This window comes from Thunnus albacares, chromosome 11, assembly GCF_914725855.1.
Source record: "Thunnus albacares chromosome 11, fThuAlb1.1, whole genome shotgun sequence".
NCBI classification, from domain to species: Eukaryota; Metazoa; Chordata; class Actinopteri; order Scombriformes; family Scombridae; genus Thunnus; species Thunnus albacares.
The window spans coordinates 23,187,931-23,208,267 of NC_058116.1; the positions used below are offsets into that span (position 1 = coordinate 23,187,931).

General features: G+C 40.3%; 1 protein-coding gene across 2 annotated transcripts in view; it reads right to left on the reverse strand.

The window, feature by feature from the left end:
• Window positions 1-1,133: 1,133 nt before the first annotated feature.
• Window positions 1,134-20,337, reverse strand: part of LOC122992017 (fibronectin-like) — a 35,225-nt gene continuing 16,021 nt past the window's right edge. The window contains exons 17-49 of one of the 2 annotated variants that reach the window (XM_044365540.1): window positions 20,135-20,224; window positions 19,813-20,007; window positions 17,293-17,571; window positions 16,491-16,754; window positions 16,153-16,247; window positions 15,593-15,761; window positions 15,372-15,458; window positions 14,807-14,998; window positions 13,842-14,114; window positions 13,097-13,211; window positions 12,872-12,942; window positions 12,696-12,785; window positions 12,252-12,518; window positions 12,030-12,146; window positions 11,466-11,654; window positions 11,223-11,378; window positions 10,987-11,100; window positions 10,505-10,774; window positions 9,930-10,141; window positions 9,231-9,318; window positions 8,870-9,052; window positions 8,650-8,739; window positions 7,993-8,184; window positions 7,801-7,890; window positions 7,108-7,216; window positions 6,715-6,928; window positions 6,058-6,228; window positions 5,823-5,961; window positions 5,442-5,609; window positions 4,188-4,313; window positions 3,720-3,826; window positions 3,275-3,394; window positions 1,134-2,555 (exon numbers count right to left, since the gene is read on the reverse strand). In XM_044365540.1, coding sequence (XP_044221475.1) covers window positions 2,487-2,555; window positions 3,275-3,394; window positions 3,720-3,826; window positions 4,188-4,313; window positions 5,442-5,609; window positions 5,823-5,961; window positions 6,058-6,228; window positions 6,715-6,928; window positions 7,108-7,216; window positions 7,801-7,890; window positions 7,993-8,184; window positions 8,650-8,739; window positions 8,870-9,052; window positions 9,231-9,318; window positions 9,930-10,141; window positions 10,505-10,774; window positions 10,987-11,100; window positions 11,223-11,378; window positions 11,466-11,654; window positions 12,030-12,146; window positions 12,252-12,518; window positions 12,696-12,785; window positions 12,872-12,942; window positions 13,097-13,211; window positions 13,842-14,114; window positions 14,807-14,998; window positions 15,372-15,458; window positions 15,593-15,761; window positions 16,153-16,247; window positions 16,491-16,754; window positions 17,293-17,571; window positions 19,813-20,007; window positions 20,135-20,224 — 5,111 coding nt within the window. In that variant the 3' untranslated portion in view covers window positions 1,134-2,486. Of the gene's footprint in view, window positions 2,556-3,274; window positions 3,395-3,719; window positions 3,827-4,187; window positions 4,314-5,441; window positions 5,610-5,822; window positions 5,962-6,057; window positions 6,229-6,714; window positions 6,929-7,107; window positions 7,217-7,800; window positions 7,891-7,992; window positions 8,185-8,649; window positions 8,740-8,869; window positions 9,053-9,230; window positions 9,319-9,929; window positions 10,142-10,504; window positions 10,775-10,986; window positions 11,101-11,222; window positions 11,379-11,465; window positions 11,655-12,029; window positions 12,147-12,251; window positions 12,519-12,695; window positions 12,786-12,871; window positions 12,943-13,096; window positions 13,212-13,841; window positions 14,115-14,806; window positions 14,999-15,371; window positions 15,459-15,592; window positions 15,762-16,152; window positions 16,248-16,490; window positions 16,755-17,292; window positions 17,572-19,812; window positions 20,008-20,134; window positions 20,225-20,337 lie in introns of those variants that run through there. The other variant, XR_006405963.1, reaches the window with a different exon arrangement.

Here is a 20,337-nt window from a genome sequence, read left to right on the forward strand (position 1 = left end):
TGTAAGAGATTTGACGTAATCAATAGAAAGGAAAACTATCTTTGTCAGAGGGACCACTTTGGCCCATAGGCCACTATTTGGCTACCACTGATTTACAGTATAATGGATGTAAATAAGTGTTTTATAAGTTTTTTGGATGACATGTCATTACTCTGCAGTGAACATTGTAGGCCCAATCTCTGAGCATGTGTGAAATCTAAAAGTTTAGCAAAATTGTTAAGGGGTTGTAGTTTTTGCCTTTTAACTATTAGGGTTTAGCTGATAAATAGGACAAAGTTATGGTCAAGGTTTGCCGGAACCCCCTGCCTCAACAATCCAATTGATTAGACAGTAGATAATCTATTATAGTCTGAAATGGCAGATAAGCTGTTAGCCTCTGTAGTTAAAACAAATGCCACATTATAATATTTATATTATTTTTTTGACACAATTTCTTGGTCTAATATTTCACCTAGCACCCCTTTAAATAACTTTTAAAGGTTCAAGATACGACATTCAGCCCCACTAGATGTTGCACTAGAGCACCAGCATCTCAGACCAAAATAAATGTGCGTGTTGTTTACTCAAAGTTGGGAAAAAAGGTGATGACATATGGATCAAGATTATGTTACTGCATTGCCTATTTCTCACCTCAAATGTTTTCAGAAACATATTTTAGTGTACTGTTTAGTTGTAATATGAGAAAGTTTGTGACCTGGCCACCATGTTGAAGATGGACATGGGAGGACAGGGAGGGAATCACATGCACTAACACGCACATAACATAACACACACAGAGGGAGTGTGACTTCATTTTCTGCTCAGGACACCATTACTTCACTATATCTTTACATAGCAAATAGGTGTTTGCTGACATCTAGTGGGACTGAATGTCCTATATTGCACCTTTTAATTCTGTACGAACCAATGGGAGACTCTGCAGGGTTGAATGAGACTTCCGCTAGAATTTCCTTTTTTGCGCTGTCTAAAGTCTAAAGCCCTGACTTTCCATATTATTCTGATACATCTACATCTAAGGTACTGGAAAGCTAATTCAAAAGCTTAATTTACATAATAATACATAATAAACAATTCAGGTTTGACCAAACCCTAACATATTCACTCTCCCCCAACAACAACAACAACAAACTGGCTGGGATTTTGTTCAGTTTATTAAAAAGATTCAGTCCACAGTAGTTCAGAGTTTGGCACCAACCATAAAAAAAAACAAGTTAATCAAACAAAGTGTACACCCCAAAATAGCATTGAACAAAATGCCTGAATAAAAAGGGATAAATAAAAGAAATTCATTAAAAATTAAAAAAAAAAAAAAAAAATTACAAACATTTTGTTAATTAAAATACATCTCACCTGAAAATAATGGTGAATTTTCCAATACATTTTTGTGAGAACAGGTTTAACTTTTTGGTCAGTCAACTTTGGCTTTAGATTTGTTAGGTGCTTATATAACACCCACAGATGACCCAATAACATTTACATGGTGACTTCAAGAGCCTGCGCTGTAATAATAACGAGGCAACGGGTTTTAATATTAACTCAAAAGTAGCAGTGCTTATCTTTAAGGAAAGTCTGTTGTGCTTGTCATTTGAAGAGAAATCCTAGTGACCAACTGCTTTGCTCATCACAAGAGCAGAATACTGACCACAAGGAGACAGACAGGACACTTACTGCACAGCTTTTATGACAGTAACCCCCTTCATTACAAAAAATTCTGATGCAGGTTGATAAAAAAAAACTGTCCTGACACATTTTATTTAAAACTGACTGTGACTGTCGTGTCTGTCGAGGTTACTCAAGCTGAGACTGGAGCTGTGGATGTTGGAGTGTGTATTTAACAATAGAAACAACAACTTTGGACGACAGTGTATGGCTTTGGACTTTGGAATTTCATTACAATAAATTTTAAGGGGAAATGCAACAAATATGGCTACAAATAGGTCAATTATATGAAGTTCTGTAAGTCCTGTTTTGAGCGGTGTGTATTGTCTTGGTCAAAAGAAGCGAATTGTCATGGAATGTTTTTAAAATTTGAACAAATAAAAAAAAAAGACTCGATGCAACAGTATATAAGAATACACAACAATACTGCATCTGGTGTGTATGTGTGTGTGTGAGTGTGTGTGCATGTGTTGCCTACAGTGTGTTTGGAGTAGGCAGGTTTGAGGTGATAAAGCAGCAGGATTTGTGCTCTGGCAGATTTGTGTCAAAAGTTAATTTGATGAAGAAATCCTTGTTTCTGTCAAAAAAAGAGACACAGCCAACATAAAAAGTTGGATGGATCTTTGAAAAGGCACAGAGGTTTGGTGTAGAAAAGTCTTGTTAACGCACTAAAATTTGCAGAGAGGACAACCTTTAAAAAAAAGGCACAGGTCTGATTGAAGTGCCTTCTTTTAATGAAAGCAAGAGGAGGTGTCCTTCTTGAAGTGGTGGCAACGCTGTAAGGGGTCTCACTTCTTCATCCTCCTTTACTCGTCCTCCTTTCTTCTCTACTCTGAGGGGCTGATAGCGTCTGCAAGCAACTCCGGCCTCAAACATTCAATTGGACACTGGATGTTCTGGAGAGCAGGCGAGGGCAGGGCAAGAAAAGAATAGAGGAAAAGAGAGAAGAGGAGATGTTTAGTTTATTAGCTTGTACTGGATGGAAATCTATGAGAAATAACAGATCTACAAAACTAAGTCGTTTTGTGTCATTTCAAAAGGTTATTTAAGGTTGTACAATTAAACGAGTGCTTGACTACCAAAACAACCAGCCCTTGGGTGAAAACTGACTTTTAGAACAAATGTGCTACTGTTCAGGGAAATATAACATTTCATACTACTTTTAATCTGCAAAATGACAACCCAGAGACATTTCCATGGATTGGAGGAAGACAGAAATGGATTTGTGGAGGGGAAGTTGCTGTGGTTTTTGAGTTTTGATGAAATAAGGGTGAGTAGATGATGGTGAAAACAGTTTGTAGAGAACTAAAATACAGTAGCAGCCATAGAAATGTACAGTGACATGGCTTCCAACTGTGACACATTTTGATAAAGCAGGTATTGCTGAATTTAAAGGTTAAGGAGAGATGAAAGGACGAAAAGTCACATTCGATTCACGTCTAAGTTGTTGGAGTACTGTATGTACATCATGTTTTCATTTGTGACTAAATATTAATAATAATTTAATGGTTTGTTATATTTGTAATTTAAATTTTTTGTAGGTGAATATAAGAGTGATAAAAATGAAAATAGTGGAGCAGAATAATAGTAGTAAAGCTTCTAAAGTGATACTGACCAGTTTGCGTAGAGCGTTTTCTCTGTAGCGGTCAAAGACATCTGGGCTAACAGGTTGAAGGAGGTCAGCGTCCACATCGGTCGATCCTCCCGGCCTTCTGCAGTTCTCACAACGCCAGCCCTAAAGAGGGAGCGGGAAAGGTTTGTGTAAACACAAAAAACACAGTTTGACAACAAGGTCTCCATCATGCAGCTCTGAGGGTAGCAAAACACTTGAATACAAGCACACATACAGTACCAGTCAAAAGTTTGGACACACTTTCTCATTCAAGTGAATGGGAAGGTGTGTCCAGACTTTTGATTGGTACTGAAAATATAAAAGAGAGATCAGAGAATATGTAACTGTAGTTTTAACATTATCCATGAAGCAGCAGAGGGTAGATTTGCATGCACACACACACAAACACACACACACAAGCACACACACACAGACAGTGTTATCCCACCTGTTGTCCTCCGTAGCAGGTACAGGTGCAAATGGCGCCCAGGTATTCCTTCTGCCATTGGTTTCCAACCTGGTACATTTTCCCATCATCATAACATGTCGACTCATCTGGTGGATGATAGTTACATATTAAAGATCAACAGCTCTGGAGATTACTAAATGAATTCACATAATTAAGGATCCCTGTCAAAGATTTAACACAATTATTTTTATTTTTTTGCGTAACTTTGATGTGTGTCCAGGATGTGTGTGAACCAGGAAGAACAATACATGTGTAATTTTATGCATACTTAAAATCAATTAATAACAAACTATTTAAAACTATTTACTACTACTTACAACTGACTAAAAGTGTGAATTTATGATTTTTTGATGTACTAAATTTAAACAGAAACATACTGGATCAAAGTATCGCAGTCTGACATGTACATGTTTGTAAGTGTAGTTGTGTGTACTGGTCCATACTTACGGGGTTCACATTTAAATTCTCCCTTGCCATTGCCCAGACAGGTGCAGCTCATCATGTGACCGTTCTCAGCTTGGCGATCCCACTTCTCGCCGATGCGGTAGTTATTACCGTTGTCATGACACCACTCTGAAGGAGAGAGGGGAAGTAAAAGGGAAAGAGAGGATAGAGAGGATGTAGATCGGAGTGAAATGGCAATGACGAAGAGAGTATGGAGGAAAGAGAGGACGTTTGTTAGTTAACGTAGAGAGGGGCCAAACAAAAATTCAGAAGTTTAAACTTTCCTCCTTCACACTGCAGAGAAAGATTCACGGAATTCACAGATCCTTTTTCCCACAGTATAATATCACAGTCTCTATAAAACAAGTATAAAACACAGTATCTAAAGTTGTGCAAAGAACAGGCATTCATCTTCATTGTGCAAAATATATTTGTAGTTCAAACATGAACACCTCATTAAGAATAGACTGAGTGAGTTCGTGTCGTCACATTGTCCCAGCAGGGATGCAAACCTATGCTGATGATGGTCTCAGTTTCTGATATTGTCATGTTAGCAGTATGGACAATACAAATAACTGAGAATGAGTTAGCTTAGCTTAGTTTTCTGCCCTCTCAGTGTGATGTTTGCACAGTTTACAGGGACAGAGCAGAGACACCAACATGGGCAGACTATAGGCAGAACTGCTTCAGTTAATATGGAGTTGATCGTAACCTGTAATACATTATACAGAAATCATTATCTTTATGATGTATCTGTGTAGGATATAGTATCAGAAAAGTTGAAAAAGCAATTTGCTGTATATGATCTAGTTATCATTACAAAGGCTGCCCATGTTGTGATCTTATTACTGCGTACTACTGCACATAGAACATGAACTTTACAATTCTATGGCTTTTGAACTAAAGCTTAGGAATTTATAATGTGTATAATGTATAATGTATTTATTAAAAATCTCCAAAATTAAAGTAATTTGTATATACTGGCATTCTGATATGATGCCATTTTGGCTCCTCTTATAACACACAATCCCTCTAACGTATAAACAATTTGTACACAATCAATCAATCAATCAATCAAATTATACAGAAAAATACAGATTTTTGTGTTCCATATAACTGCACTAAGTCTCGTCTGTGATTTCTTCAGTATATAAATTCCTCTTGAGTAAATCACATAGAATTATTTGACTTCTAATTCCATGGTGTGTCGTTGGGTGTTTGCAAAGCATGCTGGGAAAGGGTTATTAAGCCACTCACTGGATGAATCACACCTAAAATGGCCACTGCCCAGGCCAAGGCAGCGGCACCACAGCTTGAAGCCTGTCTCAGACATGCGCTCCCACTCTGAGCCCACCTCATGGTAGGTCTGTGTGAATGTGTCATAACACACATCCCGGTTGGTGGAAATGGGGATGTCACCTGGAACTATGGGATGGAAGAAAAAAATACGTTAAGAATAGCACCTGGTGATGTGGTTTACCTTGTCCTTACTTATTTTGACACAAGAGGACACACATAATATGCTCTATATTTTGATTTTAAAGAAATATTTCTTAAATTAGTAATACTGATAACTTTTTAGTGATCTTTGTGTATACACATTCTTCATGTGAAGAAAGTCAATGTGGATTACTGTACCAGCATTGCCAACGTTTATGACCTCCTCCAGAACCTTCTCTTTAGCTCCGCCCCTCATGGCCTCCACTATGACATTATAGGAGGCTCCAGATGTCAGGCCAATCAGTGTGGCGCTGTTGGAGGTGCCAGGAAGACGCATCTATATGAAGGGAGAGATGGTTAATAAGAGGTGTTAACTTCCCAAAAGTGAATACAGTATGCATGTGTCTAACTGTGCATGTTTAAGTATGTATACCTGAAAGCTTCCTTCCTCTGTGTGTGTGATAGGATTACAGGACACCTCATACTCTGAAGTCTGAGGGATGGGTTGCCAGGAGATGGTTGTGATTGTCTGTGCTTCTTGGGGGAAATCTGTCTCATTGTCAGGGAAACCAAATGCAAGACCTGGCAGATGTCCATCGCTCACCTATAAAATCAAAGATACAGAATACAGATAGTGTGAGGTCAAAATACCACTGAGCAAGAGTCAGTTGCATTGTAATATACTTAAAAATTGTGTGACTTGTTTTATGAAGCTCACACTGGTCTATACCTCGCTTTTAAAACCACATTTCTTAACCTTCCAACGTCTTTTCCACTGTAAAAACAAAGACAGTTACAGCTATTCCTTACATACACTGATTTCAGTGTATGTAGTTCCTGTTCCTGATTCAACTGCAATCTTGAATTTAAGATACTAATACATCTTATAATCTATCAACATGTACATTACCTAAGATTTTTTTTAAATTAACAGTTATTACAAGTATGAATGACCTTTCACCAGATTTTCACCGGTCAAGTCACTTGAGAAGAAGATAAGCGGATGTCTAAAGTGTCGTGGATGATCTTCATTAAAACAATACCATGAAGTACATCAGATTTACAGCAGATAATTTAAAGTCTCACGCACTTTCACCAGGGGTACTCTGTTTCCATCAGGGCCTGCTACAGGAATGTAGACCAGGGGTTCTCTAAGAGTGGGTCTCTGGCCTTCTTTTGGTCCACCGTTGGGGCCAAGACCGTTATTAGGGCCAAGGCTCTGGTACTCTGTGTAAATGTGCTGACCCTGCTGGCCTGGTTGGTTCTGGCCACCAGTACCAGCCAAATGGACATGGTTGGTGGAGCTAGACACACAGACAGATAAAGAAAGAAGATGAGAAATATGAACAGGATAAACAGGATAAAAATGGTCTTCTTGAGGTCAAAAGTGCTATTTTACTCAATATAAATTTTTGTGTTTTTCATGCTGGACTCTAGCCTAAATAATAATTGCAGAAATCAGCACGATTATACAGGTTCTTACATCTTGTCATCATAGGGCTCTGGAACATCCAGGTGGTCAGTGCTGGGTCGGTGAGGAACAGGAAGTTGAGGCAGCTCTGGGACCAATAGTTGATGATCTGTCGATGGCTCTGATTGGACAAGAAACATACGTATGCTGGGTGTTAGAAGCAAGCGAGGCAAAGCAAAAGCACACATCCACTAGCTGCATTTTTCACAGAAAAAAGAACAAGATGGTTGGTTGATTTCACTGTGCTCCTATTTAAAGAGACAATGAAAAATACTGAAATTCTACTTTCACAGCAATTAAAGAAGAAAGCCAGCAGGTGGCAGCACAGCACAGCACTCAAACTGCAGGAGAAGTACAAATTGATCCTCATTACTTTTACAATGTTTTTGCAAAAAGAAATAATTAGTGCTATTATGGCTGTATTTTTGATAATGAATGTGAACAAGAAAATCTGATGAAAAGTGCTAGGTCTGTGAGACAAATTATCCATTACATCAGTCGTAACAAATAAGCATAATCAGACCCAGTAAAAAGGCGAGATTACTTCACCTAATTAAACACAAAGTTGCAATTCTTGGAACAATTCCTCAAAGTGGGTAACATAAAAACAGCCTATAATGTTGGATTTAATGGTTTTATTGTCAACATTTTTGTGGCATGCCTTAATAGCAGCTTGCTTTGGAGATGGATGGCTGGCATACTTACGGGTTCTGGCTTTGCCCACTAGAGGTGTGCTTCTCAAAGCGTTCTGCAGGGCAACAATCTTAATGACATATTCTGTTCCTGGTTTCAGACCTAAAAACAAACAACAAATTCATGATAAAACATTATGAACATTTGTCACATGTTTTCATCAATGTATTTGCATGCATGTTAAATCTCTTGCTTCACACTCACCATTGATAAGGGCATAGCTCTGGCCTGCATGGGGCCTGGGGGTGACTTCTCGGGGCAAACCGCCAGCCTCCTCATAGGTCACATAATACCCAGTAACCCCTGGGCTGCGGGATGGCTCCCAGGTGAAAGAAATGCTGTGAGCGTTCAGGGAAGTGAAGCGGATATTGGTGGGTGGGATGACCACTGGTTTGGCTGGAAAAGACAGACAAGCAGAAAAACATGTATCAAATACAGCCACATGTTTAGATAATCAGCAGTAACCACACTCATACTAACTACACCTAGTATCAAAGCACAGCATAACATCTGCAACTTACCAAAACACTGATTTGTATTAATTTAATTTTGGCCATTTAGCATCATGAAAAGGCAAATAAAAAATGATATTTACATCTTATAGTTAACTGGAAAATTTAATAATGCCAGTTTGTTATAAAATTGGAAGCAGACTTTATTAAGTTGTAGTACAATCAATCTCCAATCAACTTGATTTTTCTAATTAAATACTGGAATGCATTTGAGTATTCCCCACTGATGAAGTCCATTGCTGTTGCCAGTTCAAAAGCTGAATTTTTTTTTTACCATCTGTGCAAAGGGTTACACTCAAAGTAATTTAAAATTCTTGCCTGAAGCTTCAGGACAATGGTTAATGGTTACCTGTGGAGGCGGTGAGTGTGAGAGGTGCGCTGCGTCCATTTCCTTTCAGTGTATACATGTTGATCTTATAATTGGTGCCGGGCTCCAGACCTGAAATGTAGACAGGAAGACAGGAAAATGAAGAACCCCAGATGTGTGTGTAGAGTTTCTTTGCGATTTTAGATTATTCTTACAGCTGTGAATTTATATTGTGTGTGTTTACATTCTCATATGTGTGTACCTGTGATAGTGTATGAGCGCAAGTCAGGGCTGATGGTCCTCTGAATTGGTAAATAGCCTGTAGAGGAAATAGGTGTGACCTCAACCAGGAAGCCAGAGATGATTTCTGTCTTAGAGCGCCAGGTCAGAGTGATGGAGGAGTCGTTAACGTCAGAGATACGTACGCGGCGAGGGGGGCTGATATCTTGAGGTGGGAGAGGGAGAGAGAGAGAGTAACGAAAAAAAGGGGTGGGATGGTGGACGAGAGATGAGGAGAGGAGAGAGGGTATATATTTTTAAATCACTGGATGAAAACGAGTGGCTTTTTGCACAACACAATTCTTATTTGTCAGACTGTCATAACGTTGGAGCTAGAGACTTACTCTCCAGTGTGGTGACCTCTCCTTGGAGTGGCCTGCTGGTTAGTGAGTTTTTCAAGGCATAAACATGCACCTCATAGACAGTTGCCACCTAAGAGAAATGGGGAAAAAAAGAAATAGAAGGACTTCAATCAGTCGCAATGTTTTGCAGTCAACACTTGCACTAAGTGTAAGTATACTGACTGCAGCGACAGTCATAACTTTATCTATGATTACTTTATGTATGTGTATTATTTTATGTCTAAAAGTGGTAGTAATGGTAGTGGATCAGTAAGTGCACATGCCTCTAAATCTGTGCATGTTTGTTACAAATCCAGACGGTTTCCCTACCACTTAAAATAAAATAAAGACCTAGGCATGTCACATGCTTCCTCCTCACCATCTCCTTAAATGTGTTAAGTTCACACAATTAAACGGGATCATACCTATTTGTTTTTTGGTCATTTTTGTTCAGCAAACACACATTATGTATACTTTGCCTGTCTGTTGACCATTTTCCAAAGTATGCACTAATTTTTCATATTAATAATGCATCAGTGAAGCAGGGACTATGTTCACTTTGTTGTATTATCAGTCAATTATCAGCATGGTTTAGGGTTGATTTTCATACTCATTTCCTCAGGATTGTCTACTAACACATGAAACTTTCATTGACTTATAACTTCTTTTCAACAACCAAAAAAAGTCCTCCACCACACTCACCATGAGTCCAGAGATATGTGCCTGTGTGGTGTCTGGGGCCAGGTTAATCTCTTTGGTCGGTCCGCTCTTGTTCTTAGGGTTCACCACCACACGGTAACCCGTGAGGCCGGTCAGGCCAGATAGTCGGTTTTCTTGACCAGGCACGGCCCAGCGCATAGTGAAAGAGGTAGGGCCAACCTGGGAGAACTCAAGGTTGGTGGGGGGTGAGATCGCTGGGTGGAGGAAAGAAAAGATACAAGATGGTCAGAGAGAGACTGGAGAAGGGAAGCAGTGATCCATTTTAGCAGGATTGAGGCAAAAGAAGACGATTAATTAGTTCCGCTCCAACCTGTGCCATGTGCACCCCCGAGAAACAAGAAAAATAATAGCTGCTGCAATTTTTGAGGATGTATTGAGGTATCAAACCTCAATACTGTTTTGTACTAATCAAAAACTGTCAAGTACCGAAAGAAAGAGTTTACATATTAATACGTTACAGCCCAAAATAACATTTCTATTGGGTTTCTGAACTTTGTCACACTGTATGTGCCATATTATTTACCAGATATTAATTGAAAATTAATTTCCTTCCATACCTGTAGCTTGTGTTCCAACCAGTGGTGTGCTGGCCGTGTCATCATGCAGGGCAATGACCTTCACAGTGTATTCAGTGCCTGGTTGCAGACCATAGATAACAGTGGACTCTGCATCTCCTCGGGGAGCAGGGCGCAGCTCTCTCTCACCCTCCTCTGAACTTGAATACAAGACCCGGTAAGATGTAACAATTCCCTCAGGACTGTCCCAGGTGATCCGCAGTGAGGTGGAGTCAATGTCTGAGAAGGTCAGGTCCTTGGGACGGTCTACATCTAAAAAAGGTGAGGAGAGCGGAGAGAAGGGTGGCAAAGTAGAAGGGGCAGATTATGTAATAAATATATGCTGAAAATGCCATCAAACTAATATGCACCATACTTTGATATAGTAATCTTGACTCTAGAACAGGAACTGGATTGTTTTTCCAAACAAACACAAAATGAAACACTATTTCACAAATATCTCTCTAGAAATGGTAAACCCTTACTTGTTAAGGCATTCACCACCAGTGGAGAGCTCTCTCCATCTTGTCCCAGAGCATAAACACTCACAGTGTACTCTACTGTAGGCATCAGGCCTGAGAAAGTAATCTCTGTCTGATCTGGATAAGAGAAGCAATAAATTAGAAAAACAGGATCAAAAAAACTTTTATGTTTCTTTCTTATCAAGCTCTGAAGTAAAGACAAAACACTACATACTAAGGATTTTGGTCAAATACAATACCTGGAGCCACCACTTCAGAGAAAGACAGACCCTGTCCATTTTTGGGGACCCCAGTCACCCTGTATCCCTTGATCGGGCCCTGCGCTGGGCTCCACCTCACCGTGACACTGTTATCATTCACATTCATCACTTCCATGTCAGAAGGAGACTCAACACCTAGGAGAAGAGGATGGAGAGATGAGGAGGAGAACACTATGAGTGGAAACAGAGGGAGGAAATACTTGACTTGGTTTGATTTCTTACTTGTTCTCCCTTGGTTCTGTGAACTTGTCCTGTGTGTGACATAGATCGGAGTGCTGGATGCAGGGCTGTCTCCTCTTCCAGTTACAGCGTAGACGGTGATAGTATAGTCAGTACCTGGCTTCAGGTTATTGATTGTTGCGGTAGACTGTGAGCCAGGCACTGTGAACTCCTTAGGATTACTGTGACCTCCTGGATAAGGGTTGACAATGTGATAAATGTTAGAGAAGCCAATATTTGAATAATCAAAAGACAAGTGAACATATAAAGTGATGGGAGTAATTTGAAAAAAAAAATATGGATATAATTTTCTTTCAGAAAGAATAAAATACTTTCCATTCCTGAATACAAAATTTACACTAAAATAAGACTGTATAAACAACAAAAAGAAAAAAAAGGAATAAGGAATGTGTTTCTTGGCAAATCAAATCAGTCTCTTGAGGCTTAATTATCATCATGGTGCTCAACTACCAAACCATAGCAGCCTATTCTTCTGTTGGCTGGACTGATAGAAAGTTATCCCATGTTAGCTTATTTTATTCTGCTCTTAAAACTATAACTACCCACCTGTCTCTCCATGAGTGATCCTGTAGTAGCGCACAGTGACAGGAGGGGAGTCCCAGCGGACAGTGATGCTGGTGGGGGAGGAGTCTAGCACCTCCAGGTCTGTGGGAGCATCAGAGACTGGAGAAAAGACAAACAGAACACATTAACATCATTACAATGACTATAATCAAGACAATACTGGTGTTATATATAAACATGGTGAGTGACTGAAGGATTTCATACTTGTTTTCTGTGTCCCAGTGAGCGGCAGGCTCTCTTGTGTCCCGCTCACTGCATAGATGTTGACCAGGTACTCAGTGTCTGCAGTGAGTCCTGTTAGAGTGAAGTGGTTCCTTGAGGGTGGCAGCCTCTCGTCCTTGGACCTCCCACCGCTGACCATCTGGTAACGCATACGATAACCTGTGATTTTGCTCTGGGGAGCCAGCCAGTGGATGGTGAAGGAGTTGGTGTAGATCTCAGAGAAACGCAGGCCCACTGGTGAATCCAGAGCTGAAGAAGGAGGGAGATATAGGGAAGAAAAAGTTGAATGAAGTTTAGGGAAAAAATCTTGAGCAAACAGTGCAAAATGAAAAAAAATTGACAAAGGATCTCATTTACTTTAAGATTCCAGTGCCTGTTTTTGGACTGATATACTACTGGTGTCAAATCAGATCAGGTAAGACTCACCTGTTTTCTGGTTGCCAACGAGTGGTGAGCTCTCCCTCTGCTCATAAACACACACCACGCTCACCAGATACTCGGTGTTAGGCAGCAAATCTGTGGAAAGTGAAGATATAAATATAAATGTAGTCCTTTGTTGGTCAGTGTGTTGTTGTGAATTCACTGTTTTTGCTAGAACTTACTCCTCAGCACCACGCTGTTGGTTCCTGAGCTGGTTTCTGTAATGTCATCTTCATCGTCAATGGGATGATACCTGAATAATAAGGGGATGAAAAACAAAGTGTTGTTTCTGTTACATTATGTGTTTTATACAAGAGTGTATTTAAATCAATGTGTATTCAAGATAACATCTGAGTCAGAAATAAACAATATTGAGCTTTTGGAGCATTTTATGTTTATTCTCATACCTAATGAGGAAGGTGTTGATGTCAGCATTGTTGGGGACATGGGGGGACACCCAGGTGACTTCCATACTGTCTGGTCCAACCTGGCCAAAGCCCAGATTTGTGGGGGCTGGTACAGCTATTGAAAAAAATACAGTAGCTTGATTCAGGATGTATTCATAAAGGTCATGGTAGATTTACAGATTTGTTGTTGCTCAAGTAAAAGGTGATTAGAGAAATGTAATCATTCTATAAAAGAATGAGGTTGCAAGAGTAAAGCAAATAAAGGGAGAAAAAAGAAAATGATATAAATAAAAGAAAAAAAAGTGTTCATACTGTCATCTTTTTAAGGGAAAAGTCTGTTTTTTTATGAGTTCGTGTCAGTCTAAATCCCTGTTTGAAGTTTTACGATACTGTAAAAGTGAAAGAACAAGCAGCGTTTGCATTGGGGGGCAAAATGAGCCTCAGTATGATAAAGCCCCTCAACTAAAACCAGATGGTGCACACGTGCACACTCACACACAGACAGAAGATTATTAAACTGACAACACAGCATGCAGTGCAATTAAATCAGCAACTTTTAAGATTTGCTTTGAAGAGCCGTGTCATAGGGTTAATAAGAACCTTATTACATTATTTAATCTCAACACACACGATATGATTTGTGATTGTGACCCTGACAGGCAACTCAGATCACATCTAAAGAACATGCCGTTTTGGTACTTAAAAAGTGTGTTTTGTTAATGATATTCATAACAGAGGAACTTACAAGTCTGTTGTGTGATTGTGGTAGGTTCGCTCTCGCCATTCTCTGTCACAGTGATCACGCTAATGTCATAGTCGATACCAGGTTCCAGCCCGTAGACCGTATAATGACCAGTCGTTGGCTGCACAAAGTCTTCAAAGATGGGCACGCTCTCGCCGGCTGCCACCACCGTGATCCTATAACCAGTGATGGCTGTGGTGTTTAGCGGTGACCAGTTGAGGCTGATAGTGGTGTCACTCACGTCATCGAAGCTGAGGTCGGTCAGCCGTGGGACTCCTGTGTAGGTGGAGCAAGGATTGGGGGGAGTGGAAAGAAATAGAGAAGACAGCAGAAACACCAAACAAACAAGGGGCAAAGGCGGGAGGAAAGGGAAGTGGTTGAACACAAGGGCCGGAAAGGGGAAACCAACAGACAAAAAGACGGACAAAAAAGTAGAAGCAGTGGTCAAGACGAGCAGCGAAAACTGTCCACTTCCAGTATAGTGAGATATTCAACATATCACACTAATGGAAGAGATAATGCCATTGCTGTTTTTTTCCTGATATATATTCCCATCTGGTGAGGTTTCAACTGTTATTCAATGAAGCATCTCCATTGAAAAATCTTAATATATACCCAGAAAATTAAGCATTAGTGTTGCAAACAGTCCTGGTACTGTTTCTCACAGGTTAGAGCAGCAATGCTGAGAAAACTGAGCTAGTATCAGTTAAATGTTGAAAGCTGATGTGCTATTTAAACATATTAACTTTCAACATATAGTGTTATATGTGTTTTATAGTGTTAAAAATGTTGCTTCTACTGTTAACAGAAATTCACAAAAAACATTCTGAACTCACAGTGCAAATATCTAATGTATCTCCACATGGTCCTCTATGTCAGCATTTTGCAGAGTTGCATGAAAATCTCTGAAATTATGGTTCATTTGACTTTCACGTGTCTAATATACACACTTTATCTCTCAAACTCACCTGGTGTAATGATAGTTGATATGGGAGAGCTCTCCATATCATCCTTAACAGTCACAACACTGACATTGTACTCTACTCCTGGACTGAGGTTGTCCAGGGTGCAGGAGTTCTCCCCTGCCTCCACAAACTCCTCCAGACTGTTTCCTTGCTGCCCATTGGTGGGAGTGCATGTTACTCTGTAGCCAGTGATATCTTGGAGGGAGGGAGTTGGAAAATAGAGAGAGAGACAGAGGGGAAGGTAGATGTGGAGTGGGGGGCAAGAGAAAGAAACAGAAGTGGATGCATCATGAGAAAAGATGAGGTGCTAAACAGAATGACATTTTCACTTTAGCATTTCAATGAAATTTTTAAAAGAGCTGTTTGATAAAATCAGATTAGCAACATATTGAGAGACTGTGCCTCGCTGACAGATGGATAAATCAATGAACAAAAGAAAAGCAATCAATCAACCTCCAAACAAATTTACATATGGAGATGCACAGATTGATTATTCACATTGTGGTCAGCGTCACCTACTGATTTCTTTTTCATGCGCATCTAGGTATGCAGGTGTGTGTGTGTGTACCTGGTGTACTGGCTCCGCTCCATTGGACAGTGAGCTCTCCAGTGCCTGGGTTGGACTCCAGGTTGAGATCAGTAGGAGGAGACAGAGCTGGAGAGGAAGAAGAAAGAGAGGAGTCAGAGGAGAAGGAGACGAATAAAAACAAAAGGAGGAGGAACAGAGAAGCTAAAAGCAAAAAAAGAGAATAAAAAGGTGACAGTGAATATTTATTGGTTTATACTTACGTGTAACAACACGGCGTGTGATTGGGGTTCCCTGCTCATGGCCGTTAACGATTGGCTGAACGCTGTAGGTGTACTCCACTCCTGGAGTCAGACCAGAAACGTATATACTTCCTGAGTCAGAGGTCACATCTCTAGGGGCTTCTCCGCCCTCGCTGGGACGCACTGTCAACTGAGATTAATGTACAAAGTCAGAGAAGGAGGGATACAGGAGGTAAAGGTCAGAGGTCAATGTTTTCCCAAGAACATGGAAGCCAGCAGAACATTCTCATCTCTAGTGTGACATATTCTGACCAATCAGATCTATCCCTGAGGTTTGTAGTTCCAATGTCAGCTAACTCCAAAGGGGCTTATCCTGACGCAAGAGTAACTGGGATGTGCTTTAAATAGCAACCGTAAGGAAATCATTTGCGTGTAAGGGCAAACACACAATCCTGTTGCTGATTTTAAGAGAAAGAAACCATTCTTTCTCGTATGGGTTGCAGAATATTAAAAAAAAAAATCATGAACAGTGAGCATATTATACATTTCCTCCTCACATCTTAACTTTGTATGTTGTGTACCTTGTATCCAATGCGCGGTACTGGAGTCCAGGAGATTATAATGGAGGTGTCAGTCACATCAGTGCTGAAATGTGGAGCGTTACCCATTGGTGGGTCTACAAACACACAGAACACAAGTGTGTTAGGATCAGTTTTTGTGTCATGACATGCAAGAAGATCCGGTGTACATGTATATGTGGGTGTTTGCATTCACAAGATCACACTTCTATTTCCCCTGAACTGTATCTTTCCAACTTTCCAGAAAAATCTCACTTTGTCAAACAAATACATTACCCCTTAAGCCAATGCAAAATGACCACAGTGCTTTGTACTCATTTGTTAAGGACTCAGACACTCACTAGTTATAAACACCGCAGTCTCTCCTGCACTCAGTGTATTGTCTTGCTCTGCATGCAGTGTAGCAGTGTACTTCGTATCAGGCTTCAGGTTGAGGAGGGTGTATTGAGAAAGGCGGCCAGGCAGGCGCAGCTGCTTAGGGTTAGAGCCCTCAACAGTGAGGAAGAGACGGTAGCCACTGATTTTGGCACGGGGGGCAAACCACAGCATCACGGCACTGTCATCAGTCACGTTGATGAAATGGATATCTGTTGGAGCATCAGGCTCTGAAAAGAGAGACATCAATAAACACATTGTTAAAAAATGAGGGAAACATTAAGGTTTTGAGGACCATCGCAATGGTTTTGCATGTATTAGCTCATTATTACAGACAACTCTTTGTCATAGCACACCATACGTTTCCACATCACTGTCCTTTGTTCCACATAATTGTAGTTTCAGTTCATTGTAAATGTATGTAGGTATGAAAATCAACTTAAGATTCATCAAGTTTTGTCAAAGTTATGTGATAAACCCAAATTCACATCATCATTTTCACAGTGTCCATGTTTGCTCATTGTTTGTGTTCCAGGTTTGATGCCCTGACAGTACAGCTCAGATATCAACAAGAAATTCCTTCATCAAAACTGCACCATCACAAAATTATAACATAAACAAAGGTAGCAAAATGATTGAGATGTTCACTGAGATGGGTCCACCTATCAGTCAGGCCAGTTTGAAGTCTGTAAACATGACATTCTACATAAAAACTAATTTATACTGTAGTCATTTCCCTGTAGGCTTGAGGGTATTTGTCATACTCACTAGTGGTTTGCTCCCCAATAAGTGGTAGACTTTCCTCTCCATGGTGAATGGTGTAGACACTGAAGCGGTAAAGTGTTCCAGGCTGTAGGTGTGTCACTTCAATGTAGGAGTTTTGACTGACAGGCAGAGTCATCTCTCTCTGGGGGGTACCAGACTCATCCACAGGGACCACTGTGACTCGGTAACCTGAGACTTCGCTGGTTGGGCCGGTCCACGTCAGAACGATCTTCTTATCTGAAACCTCATAGAACTGCAGATCTGTAGGAGAAGTCACTTCCTCTGTGGACAGGAAAAAGAAAATTCATATTCAAATGTTAATTATTTAATGTCCATATAGATGAAAGAACATCACCAACATTTGCTCACATTGTTAAGTAGCTGTTCAGCACAAACATTCATGTACATGTTTCAAAAGGAGCAGCGCACCCGACACATTTGCCAAAAATGCTTCTCATGGTTCATGCTAGGGTACACATAATGTATGTGTATTAAAAGGTGCAGTGTGTATTTACACTGCACAACCTATGGTGGCCGTGAAACCTTCAAAAAAACACTACGGGCCCTCTCTAAAGCAAGTGTTTGGTTTATCCATTCTGGGCTACTGTAGAAACATGGCGGTGCAATATGGCGGACTCCATGGACGAGTACCCGTTCTCTATGTAGATATAAAGGGCTCATTCTAAGCAAACGAAAACACAATGATTCTTATTTTGAGGTGATTATACACCAATTAAAACTTAAGAATATTATATTCCATTTCTGCCAAGTCTGTTCTGCTAGATGCCACTAAATTCTACACACTGGTCCTTTAATGTCTTTCACTTGTTCTGACTTAAGGAAACATGCATCTGTGTAGATTTAGCTTAGTGCTGAGTTAGTCTAAATCCCAACTGTGAATAGCTAGAATAGCTGGAATAAATCTTATGCAGCTGTTAGAAATAAAGTTGGAGAATGCATGAAGAAAATCAACCGCAGCTCGCCACAATACAAAATGTAAGCTTAGATTAGAGCATACTGTTTAGATACTGTGAGAACTATGTTTAGTATCAGTATCTCACTGATGTGTTTTTATATCACAGGAGATTTAAACATATTTAAACACAGCTCTTGAATGTCGGTCAATACTTTTCTTCCATTTTTGCTCTCTGATGTATTCCAATCAAAGCACACACTGGTTTATATACACATAATTATATCAGGTGCATGACCATGTCAACAGAATTTCTGAAGGTGGCAAACCTTTACACTGCTTCATATTTTGGACAGACTGGATGGTAGGACATATAAAAATACCTTCATAAAGCAGAGTCCAGAGAAAAGAAAGAAGACTTATTTGGCTTACGGAGGCAAAAGGCAAAATGAGACAACAGTATGGAGAGGGAGAGGGGAATAAAAAATAAATCAAAAAGCAAAAGTTCGTCATTGAGATGACTGGATGAATGGAGATGTCTGGACTGTGCGTGAACCTTTTGTCATTACAAATGACTCAGACCAGATTTCAGACTTTGTCCTTTTGCCATTTGTGCATCTGCTACAGCGGAGGGAGATTCACTTGTCTGTCCAAAGATGGCAGCACACACACTCTCAACTAGGTCATGTATCTTTATTCCATCACGCACGCTGCACAAACAAGCACACACACTCACATATACACATTTCCAGCATCTGCGCAACTGGGCCAACAGCATGTTGGACCTGGCAGACTGAGAAGTTTTACATAACTCCAGTCGAGCAGAATAAGGGCGCAACAGCTGTGAACTCAATGACTTCACTTTCCAATGGAAAACTCTTCTACTATTGAGAATTTGAAACTTCAAAAATCGCTAAATGGGCCACAAGATGATTCGCAAGTTTATTCAGGAGGGTGGCCTTATGACAAGAGTAACAAGTCAAATTCACATGATTCAGTGAACAGAGCACATGATCCAGTGATGATTTTAAAGGGTCAAAATCACCAAATAGGCAGTTTCTTGGTCACTGCACACCACTCCTGGTGCTACCAGAATAAAAAGGGACAGGATTTCCCATTACTGATTAATCTCTGCATCTTAGAAAGCACCCACAACCCCTCCAGATACTATGAAAATGATTAGACCAAAGTGCCAAGTGTTTTCTTTCAAGAAATGTATTGTGGTCTCTTGGAAGCCACTTTTTCTACTTAGGCCAAGACAACATTTTGGAAAATATAAGCCAATAACAGAACAGTGGTTTTCTAGAGGCTGCAAAAGTACACAGACCAAGACTTGAGCTGGTGGTGAAGATTAAAACAAGAAAAAGAGGTTTGGAACAAAACCCTAAACACACATGGAAACAAGTGTGGGCTTAAAAGAAAAATTAGACATACTGTATATATAATAGATTGTTCCTCCAGAAATCCATTCAACTAGTCCAAACACTTTTCCTTCTGGACAAGCTCTTTCTTTATCACTCTGTCTCTGTCTTGTTCTCTCTAACACAGACTCACAAACATACACTCTCAGAAAAAGCAACCTTTTTGTTGCACACATCTCAGTCATTTACCTGGCAGTGGATCTCCAGATGTGTTGACCTGTACAAAGATAGGCTCACTCTCCAGGCTGTCCTCCACAGCGTAGATACTGATGTTGTACAATTTCCCAGGACGAAGGTCACTCAGAGTCACAGACGTGGCTGTATCAGGGAGAGTCAGCTCTGTGCTTTCACCTTCCACTGATGGTGTGTAGACGACACGATAGCCTGCATGGACGAAGAAACCATAACAGTAGTAAACAGATGCACAGGCAGGGGCTCAATTTAGTAACAGAGTGGTGATAGATTTTGGCTGGGACTCGTAATACTCTCAGCTCTGCTTGCTATCACATACCAGTGATGGGAGCCAGTGGTTTGTCCCAGCTAATCATTATTGAAGTTTCTCCCACCTCCTCCACTTCGTGGTCAGCAGGCGCATCAGGTGCTATGGAATAAATGGAGAGTAAGTAAGGGAAGGAAAATAAAATTAAAAAAAACCTCTTCATTTTTACTGGATCATTTGATTTTATAATCACTGGCCCACGTTCATTAGGCTGT